Source organism: Vicia villosa, linkage group LG7 (genome assembly GCF_029867415.1).
Source record: "Vicia villosa cultivar HV-30 ecotype Madison, WI linkage group LG7, Vvil1.0, whole genome shotgun sequence".
Taxonomy (NCBI): Eukaryota; Viridiplantae; Streptophyta; class Magnoliopsida; order Fabales; family Fabaceae; genus Vicia; species Vicia villosa.
The window spans coordinates 43,282,291-43,292,403 of NC_081186.1; the positions used below are offsets into that span (position 1 = coordinate 43,282,291).

The 10,113-nt window shown below is 39.3% G+C and overlaps 1 protein-coding gene across 1 annotated transcript; it reads right to left on the reverse strand.

Moving 5' to 3' along the window:
- Positions 1 to 1,274: 1,274 nt before the first annotated feature.
- Positions 1,275 to 2,888, reverse strand: LOC131618948 (uncharacterized). Its single transcript, XM_058890094.1, has one exon. It carries the CDS (start codon positions 2,886 to 2,888, stop codon positions 1,275 to 1,277), a length of 1,614 nt encoding a protein of 537 aa, XP_058746077.1.
- Positions 2,889 to 10,113: the final 7,225 nt, after the last annotated feature.

Consider the following 10,113-nt stretch of genomic DNA (forward strand, 5'->3'; position numbering starts at 1 on the left):
TCATTTATTGAAACTGTGGTATACAATGAATAAATCCTGATGAGGATGAAATGGAAGTTTGAAATTCAAGATGTGAAAGATGATGTGATAGCGTGGTATCGAAACAGATGATTAGCAAATATTCAGGAGTCAGGTTAACGCAACCTTGCTTTAGTTATGCTTTCAAAAGAAGCCTTGCTTCAATTAGGACTTTTGGAGGTTGTAACGTGGTCAGGTTCATGGTTTAGGAAACAAAGGATATAGGCTCAAAAATTTTATTTTTAACCCACCCATTCTTCGTGATGTACTCCAGTCCTAAGTTCAGTTAACTTTTACAAGTATTCGACTTCCAAGAGAATTTGCAGACGATATTTGAGAACCAATGAGTTCTAAGGTGGCAGTCACCTATTCTTCTTTGAAAGTCACACAAGTTTGTTCTCTCTTTTTTTTTTTTTGATAATGATCTTCTGATCTTTTTTCATTTTGACTTTTGTATCCCTATTTTTTTTTGCCTAAGTCTCCTTTTTAGGTTTTGACTTAGCGGGATTTTCTTTGATTGATTTTTTTTGTTTGAACAACTTGTGTGACATTTGTTCAATGATATGAGAATTTGAGATTTGTGACCGCCTTATTGATGTTCAAAGGAAAACAACAGTTATAAGCTATGGATGTTCACCATTACTTCGACATTGTGTACGAAGAGAGGATGTGATTAACCTTTGATTGGGAATGGTTCCCATGAAATGATTCTCTTGGAAATCATATGCATTAGAATTTGTAACTGAACAACTACCCTGCCCCAGGTTTTGATTAAGGGTTTCGATTTCGTGCAGAAAGAAAACACCTACTTCTAAGGCTCAAAGGGGTTAACGAAGGATTATCTTCCTTATATCTCCAGTGTTTGGGGATTTTAAGCAATGCCTGTACATCATCAACAAAGTTTTATTTGAAAGCACACTGATGCAAATTGGATATTCGTTTTTCATCATTCTCCCTCAGATCTTGCTTAAACAAAAAGTATAATAAAGAAAAGGAAATGGGAGAAACATAAACATTTTTTTTCATATTTTTTAGAAAACAAAATAAAATAAAAGAAAGAAAGAGTGAATACGAATGGACTGATTCAAAACTTGCATGCTCATTTCATTAATATTACCATTAAAGTTAACAATGTTCAAAAGCAAATAAACACTTAACAAACAAGCGAAAAAACATAAATGCAAATGATAAAAAGTGGCTCAATGATCTGATTTGATCCATTGGCTTTAGGAATGTTCTTGGTGTCTCAACACTGATCATGACATAGGACCAATATCCTTGAAAGAGAGCATCTTTTTGTCAACCAGATCTTGAACTTTTTCCTTGAGGATATTGCAATCTTCAATGGAGTGACCTGCTATCCCATCATGAAAATCACACTTGACGTTTGGATTGTATTCCTTAGGAAATGGAAACTTTGCAGGTCGAGTTGGTCTGGGAGCTATTGCTTTCTTCTCAATTAAATATGGCCATAGCTGAGCGTAGGTCATTGGAATTGGGTCAATGCGACGATCCTCCTTTTGCTGATTCCTTTGAGGTATATTCTGATTCCGTTGACGATTCTGATTTTGAGCTGCATTCTGAGGAGCATTTTGTAAAGAATTATGAGGAGAAGATGCCCACGGCTGTTGGTATGGTTGCTTGAATTGTGCGGCTGCAACATATGGATACTGATTGTATGGTATGAATGGTGTTTGCTGATAAGCTAAGGGTTGGTAGGAATGTGAGTTTTGAGGCTCTACACCATCAATTGCGAAAGCAATAGTTTCATCTTCCCATTTCTTCTGAAAGTTGTTTCCATATTTCTTGGTTTCAGTCGACGATCCAGATTCCATAGTCAAACGCCCTTCTCGTACGCCTTCTTCTAGTCGCATTCCCATATTCACCATTTCATTGAAGTCGGTCGGGGCACTCGCAACCATCTTCTCATAGTAAAATGAGCTTAGAGTCTTTAAAAACATTTTGGTCATCTCTTTTTCTTCCATAGGAGGAGAGATTTGGGCAGCAACCTCACGCCATCTCTGTGCATACTCTTTGAAAGACTCTTTCTCCTTCTGTGCCATGGCTCGGAGTTGGTCTCTATCAGGAGCCATGTCAACATTATACTTGTATTGTCGAATGAACGCTTCAACAAGGTCATCAAAAGAACTGATATGAGTACTATCCAATCCCATGTACCATTTCAAAGCAGCACCAGTTAGACTATCTTGAAAATAGTGGATCAATAAATTATCATCATCGGTATGAGTGGCCATCTTTCTACAATACATGGTCAAATGGCTCTGAGGACACGAATTCCCTTTATACTTTTCAAAATTAGGCACTTTAAACTTGGCAGGTATTTTCACATTTGGCACAAGACACATATCATAAGCATTCTTTCCAAATGGATTCTTCCCTTTGAGGGCCTTAATCTCCTTTCGCATCTCTTGGAATTGGTCTTGGAAATCATCATAAGCTTCATTTCTTTCATTGGGCTCAACTTGGTAAATGGGTGCCCCAGCTTGTGGCACGGTATGTACCAGAGGTGGAGTCATAGTCATTACAGGAGTAACTTGAGTAGCTCCAGTAACAGGATGGTATCCCTCTGGCACAAAGTTGGAAGACATGCCCCCAGGGTAGCCATTAGGCATCTGATAGTGAGAGGGACCAGTGGTAGGAGCCACAAAAACACTAGTAGTAGAAACTTCGCAAATCGCCGTAGTCTGAACTTCAGTTTGCATTTGAGTGGCACGAGGAGATGGGGGAGATGATGGTTGATTTCGAGAAGCCACTAAGCTTTCCACCAAAGCAGTCAATCTTTCCACACCGACACGGAGAGTAGTTACTTCATCACGAAATTCATGATTCTCTTGTTCAAGGTCTTCCATCTTTTCTGTCGAGTAACACTTCGCGTCTGATAAGGATGTTTGGAAATTAGCTTGTCTTATTACTGTTGGGTAAAGAAATGTATGAGTAATGGATTTTGGAGATGGAAATGCATGTTATGAATGCAAATGCATAAAAAAAAAAATTTATTATATTTTTTCTTATGCAAAAATGAATGCCATGTCATGTATGATTCACAAGTAGTAGATTTCAAAATCATATGGATACAGAAAGATTCGAATTACTCGGCATACAGTCTAAGGTTTTTATGTTGGAAAGGTTCTAGACACGGTTCTCAGAGTTACAAACTCCTTTTGAAAACTCAGTCATCTAGTAAATAACTTACCATCCAACTGTGTTTTCAAATGAAGCCTATTCTGAGTGTGGTTTTCGCACTTACCCACAGTAATAGTTACGTTACGCAAGTTGGGCGCGAAACCACCATTTTCTAAAAGGTTATGGTTTTAGGATTTTTCTAAAGGTCCCTAGAGTCGGTGGTCCGAATTGGAAACATCATAGCCCAAGTAAATAACTTACTTAGTCACAAACATCTCTTCAAAAGACCTACTCTAGGCGGGGTTTTAGTACCTCCCACATGACACTACGTCAAGCGAGTTTAATACTAGACCACCATCTTATCTTACGTGTCACTCGAGCTCGGGTGTAGAGCTTTTTCTCACATGCGCCAATAATCAAGAGATTCCAACCACAATAATGAGAAATCAAACAAATATATGATAAAGACAATAAAGAAACAAGTAAATAAAACTAACAATATCACAATAAAAACTAAACTAGGGTTGACTCTCTTAGAAATCCCCAGCAGAGTCGCCAGCTGTAGCGGGTCAAAAAATCATCGCCACGAAAATGTATCGAACAGAGTCGCCACCAAATTTTATTTATTCCAATGGGAATGGGAAAATATTGATAAAACCCACAAATGAAATGAAATGGACAAAGATGGTCATCGCAACCAAATTTGGGTTCGGGAGTCGGTTAAGCAAGGGGAAGGTATTAGCACCCCTTACCTCCATCGTACTCGATGGGACCCATTTAGTTATTCTTGTGATTAATTGTTAGCTTATTATCTACTTGCGTTATTTATTAGGTTGGAAAGAAGAATGGAACAAAAAAAGATTTTTTATTATTGTGCTCGCCAAGACATTTGTATCTTGTGCCTACGTATTCCCTAGTGCAATGGGAAAGTCAGAGCAATCGTAGTTCAGGGTAAAACTACGAATTTTTGTTGTTTGATTTTAATGAACGACGTGTGAATCGCTCTTTTATGAAAAAAGTGTTGCGAACTAAGTTAAAAGTTTTCTTTATGGAATCAAAGCATTCAAACAAAAGCTTAACGGCCATCGTCTAAATGCTTTAGAGCAACTTGTACAAGTACGTACAACCCCCTCTTGATTCATCCATTATAAACCGAAATCGATTTGATAAAAAACGTTTTGTAGAAAAAGGTGAGACAAATTGAATTTTAAGGGTCTTTAATGGAATCAAAGCATTCAAACAAAAGCTTAACGGCCATCGTCTAAATGCTTTAGAGCAACTTGTACAAGTACGTACAACCCCCTCTTGATTCATCCATTATAGATTAAACTCGATTCAACTTAAAAAAATTTTGATCGTTTTTTTTAATATATTAAATAAAAATCCTAAACTTGCATCCAAAGAGAAAACATTTGGTCTCTTTAATTTGATAAATAAGAAAGGAAAATTAAATATATTTTTTGTGATTTTTTTTGTTTTATCATTTTCTAAATAACGACTAAATTATTATAATTAAAAAACTAAACAAGAAAAGATATATATGTACATATATGGGCCAAGAGATTTATTTGGAATTGACACAAGGCCCATGAAAATAAAGAAAATGAAATACTAAGCCAAAGAAAAGAAGAGATCATTGGACCGGACCGGGTCAAACCGGATCCAAGGTCCTCACTCGGGTTCACATAACAGCTGAGATTAAGAAAACCCTAAGAGGCAAATTGAACTCAAACCAATTGAATCAGTAACACGCCTCTCTTCCTCGCGGCCTCTCTCTTTCAGTTTCACTCTCGATTTTATCACGAACTGAAACAAAAACCATGGAGTCTTACCTTGTTTCCACCGAAAACAAACAAAATGAATCCTACAATCTCTCATCTCTCTCTATGAACGAAGCAACAACCATGAAAACAGAATAAACTCTCCATCTCTCTCGATCCCTCACGATTTCGATGGCACTTTCGAAGCTCTCTTCGTCTCTCGTGGTTTCGCATCAATCAAGAAAAACGCAGCAATAATGAGTTCAAACAACAAACCCTTAACCCTCATCAAAAACCCATACCCCAATCCACTATGTTCATCAGAGAAATACAAGTTACAGGCATTGACTATATCGAAAACAAAAGCAAAATGCAAAGGGGAAAAGAAGAAAAAGTACACCGTAAACTATGAAACTTCAGGTATGCCTTCGATTCCGTGTTTGATCTTTGTACTCTTCTTCTCCTTCTGCTTCGATTATTGTGGTTGATTCGGTGGACTTCTACGTTTTTTACGGTTCTGCTAGGCTTGAATTTGTTGCTGTTAATCGATTTTGGAGAGAAACTTTGGTTTTTTCAGCTGCGAGGATTGTTGGTTTGTGTTAAGGGTCGGTGGATGGAGTGTCGCCGTTTCGAGGGTGAGTGCGGTTTGGGTTTTGCAGTTTTTTGAGTAGTTGTTGTGAGGTTTTTTGTGAAATTCAGTGTATGGTTTTTGTTTGTGATTTTATGAAAGGTTTATGGGAGGTTTTGAACTAAGTAGCATAATGGTTGAAGGTATTTTTGTGAAGAGCTTAACAGAGATTTTCGTTGGTTCCTTTATGAATTTTGTGGCTGTCGCTAGGGTTTTTTCGGCCTCCTCGTTGTTGTTGCTTCTGTTCTAATTTATAGAGGGATGGTAAGGGTTTTTGGGGGGAAATTGGGGTGAGGATTGAACATATCTGGTACACTGTTTTTGTTGCTTATCTGATGCAGAAATTGTTGTGCTAGTTAGGTGTAACATTGGGTATCCTATGTGCAGGGACAGCAAGGAAGTGGAGCAGCAACAAGGTTGGTGATGGAGCAGTATCACGATGGGGACATCTCATCTTTGTCTGTAGTGCAACCTTGTACTCTAAATTATTATTTTTGTTTGTATTTTGAATTCTTTTGGAATTGATGTAAACTTCAAGTGTAAGGAAATATGGTATTTAAAAGAAATGACTATTCTCTTTAATTTCCATTCAATTATTTAATTACGAAAATGTTTTTTTTTTAATAATTAAAATATGAGTTCTTAATTATCAAATAAAACGATCATTTAACCAAATAAAAAAGATAGAAAATTAAGAGATATAAAATGGATTAGAAACAAAGATGGACCATGATGATGATAAAAAAAATTAAAAATTAAAAAAAACAAAAATATGATAAATAAATAAATAAAATAAATGGAGCCTAAAGATCGTGTACAATCCCTTAGTCATTTGATGAATGTCCATGAGATCAGTCGTGAAAGTCATGCTATGCTTAAAAGTCAAGGTCAAAATTTGGGGTATGACACATTGAAGTACAAAGTTCAGGATCTCCTTGATGACAAGCTTATCTCGTTCGCTCCCACTGGTCCTAATGTGCAGAATAATCCTATGCCTCCCCATGCTGGTGCGACCAATGCTATTGAGTTATGTGATGATCAGATCCCAGTGAATGATGTTAGTGAGGTTAAGATGCCGCTAGCAACTATCAGAGAACATCTTTTGCAACAAAAGGTTTTGTGCGAGCTACATGACTACTGTTTGCAATGTTCTTCTAATCCGGAAGAATGTGCTAAATTGAAAGAAGAAATTCAGAAACTAATGGACGAAGGTGTTCTTAGAGTGGAAACGGTCGTTCCTGTTGAAGATGTGGCCATCCTAGAAATCCCTTACCATCCTGCTGAGGCGTCAAAAATGCAGAGCACGCCTTTGGCCATTCAAGCACCAAAGACCCCGCTGGTTATTCATGCACCGAGTGCTCCATTGACCATTCAAGCTCCGAGAACTCCGATGGTTATTCAGGTTCCAAATGCTCCTTCAACTCCTTCGACCTCATCTCTCGTTCCCTCTCATGTGAATGATTCTAAGGCTGTTCCTTGGAGTTATAATGCTGTGTATATTCGAGGGAAGAAGTATGACTGTCCTCCAGTGGGTAATTCGAGCATCACTAATATTACTGGCACTAGTGGCATTACCCGTAGTGGTCGGATCTTTGCTGCCCCTCCTCCGCTTCCTAAAGAGATCAATAAGGACACTAATGCACAAGCAAAGGGAAAACAAGTTGCTGTCGACCCTCCTGTAACACGTAATGCACAAGATGCCGAGCAACTCTTGAAAATCATTAAGAAGAGTGATTACAAAGTGATTGACCAACTTGACCAAACTCAAGCTAAGATTTCTATCTTGTCCCTTTTGGTGCACTCGGAAGCTCATCGTGATGCTCTGATGAAAGTTCTGGCTTCCGCTCACGTAACTCAAGACATTATCGTGCCTCAGTTTGAAGGGGTTGTGACCAACATTGCTGCTGGTAATTGTTTGGGTTTTTCTGATGACGAACTTCCACCTGAGGGTAGAGCACACAACAAAGCGTTGCATATCTCCGTCAAGTGTCTGGACGCTGTGTTATCTCGAGTTTTGATTGATACAGGTTCTTCTCTTAATGTGATGCCCAAGGCCACTTTGTTTAAGCTGAGTATGGATGGGATTATGATGAGACCATGCACTATGAGTGTCAGAGCGTTTGATGGTTTTAGAAGGTCCGTAGAAGGGGAAATTGACCTGCCTGTCTTGATTGGCCCTCACATGTTCTATATTGCCTTCTATGTTATGGATATACATCCTTCATACACTTGCCTCTTGGGTCGTCCTTGGATCCATGCTGCTGGGGCTGTGACATCTACTCTCCATCAGTGTTTGAAATTTGTTGTGAATGACAAGATTGTTGTGATCACTGGGGAAGAGGATTTGATAGTCAATAATCTGGCATCATACCGTTATGTTGAAGTGGAGGGAGAGATACAAGAGACCCCTTTTCAAGCCTTAGAGATTGTGTCGGTTGATAGACTCCCCGTGGTTGAGAATAAAAAGGAACTCGGAGCGCCCCTCTCGTCTCTAAATGACGCTAAGGCCTTCTTAGAAGCTGGTACTCCCCATAGTGCCTGGGGCAAGCTGATTGATGTTCATGAGAAGCGAGACAAGTATGGCCTTGGGTATCAACCATCTTCTTCTACTAAGCTCAGCATAATTCCTGGAAAGAAGGTGATTCCCCCCATTTCTCAAGTGTTCGTCAGTGCAAGCACCAGTTCTGGAAGTCAGGTTCTCGCCGTGGATGATGATGATGAAGAAGATCTCTCCAGATTCATTTGCCATGCTGCGCCTGGACAGGAGCTCAACAATTGGACTATCTTGGACATCCCTAGAGTCACTTTTATGGAGATGTAATTTTCTTGTTTCGATAAGTCATATGCTTCGCCCTAAGCATTTTGACCATTTGTACAAAGAAGGGCCCCCATGTTGTTTCAATTTGTTTAATATTGAATGAAAATTGTATCTTCGCATGCAATTACTGTTCCATTTCTTTCATTTTTGTTTTTACTTTAAAAAACTTTTTTCAAAAATGGCAAAGTTCTTTTCCTTTTTTCTTCTTTATGTGTTGCATTCTAAGGCATAAATCATCCATCGTGCAGATCCGGCTCGAATTCCATCAAAAATGATAATGTTACAGTTCCACGTCTTAATATCCTTGAGAATCCAATTGACCAAGCTGATGAGGATAGTGGGGAAGATTGTGAAGTCCCTGAGGAATTGGCAAGACTTTTGAGACAAGAGGAGAAATCTATTCAGCCACATCAAGAAGCCATAGAAATCATCAACCTCGGTTCAGAAGAAGCAAAGAGAGAAGTCAAGATAGGGGCTGCTTTGCAAAATGATGTGAAGAGAAGGTTGATTGAGCTGCTTCGAGAGTATGTTGACATCTTCGCCTGGTCATACGAAGACATGTCTGGTTTAGACACGGACATAGTTATGCACAGGTTACCGCTCAAACCAGAATGTCCGCCTGTAAAGCAAAAACCACGAAGAACTCGACCTGATATGGCTTTGAAAATCAAGGAAGAAGTTGAAAAACAGTTGAAGGCAGGTTTCTTATCTGTGTGTGAGTATCCTCCTTGGATTGCAAACATCGTCCCTGTTCCTAAGAAGGACGGAAAGGTACGCATGTGTGTTGACTACCGAGATTTGAATAGGGCAAGTCCGAAGGATGATTTCCCTCTGCCTCATATTGATGTGCTAGTCGACAACACTGCTCAGTATTCGGTGTTCTCCTTCATGGATGGTTTTTCGGGCTATAATCAAATAAAGATGGCTCCTGAAGACATGACCAAGACCACTTTTACCACTCCGTGGGGTACATATTGTTATAAGGTGATGCCTTTTGGCCTTAAGAATGCTGGTGCAACATATCAACGAGCAATGGTGACTCTTTTCCATGACATGATCCATAAAGAGATTGAGGTGTACGTCGATGATATGATTGCAAAATCCCAAACTGAGGAGGAACACTTGGTATATCTTGAGAAACTGTTTGCTCGTTTGCGTAAATTCAAGTTGAGGCTTAATCCAAACAAGTGCACTTTTGGAGTGCGATCTGGAAAGTTACTTGGATTCATTGTGAGCCAACGAGGGATTGAGGTCGACCCTGATAAAGTAAGAGCAATACAGAACATGCCAGCACCGAAGAATGAAAAAGAAGTTCGAGGGTTCCTTGGGAGATTGAATTACATAGCCAGGTTCATTTCTCATCTCACTGACACTTGTGAACCCATCTTCAAACTGCTGCGCAAAAATCAAGATATCCGTTGGGATGATCATTGTCAGGAAGCCTTCGAAAAGATCAAGCAGTATCTCCAAGAGCCACCAATTCTCATGCCTCCGGTTCCTGGGAGGCCGCTTCTTATGTACTTAACTGTGCTTGAAGGATCTATGGGGTGTGTGCTGGGCCAACATGACGAGTCTGGTCGAAAAGAGTGCGCCATTTATTACCTGAGCAAAAAGTTTACCGATTGTGAATCCCGCTACTCACTACTCGAGAAAACTTGCTGTGCTTTGGTATGGGCTGCTCGCCGACTGAGGCAGTATATGTTGACTCACACCACTCTATTGATCTCCAAAATGGACCCGATAAA

Bases quoted from the DNA above. Each gene is read 5' to 3' on its own strand.
- LOC131618948 (XM_058890094.1), bottom strand. From the start codon at position 2,888: ATGGAAGACCTTGAACAAGAGAATCATGAATTTCGTGATGAAGTAACT.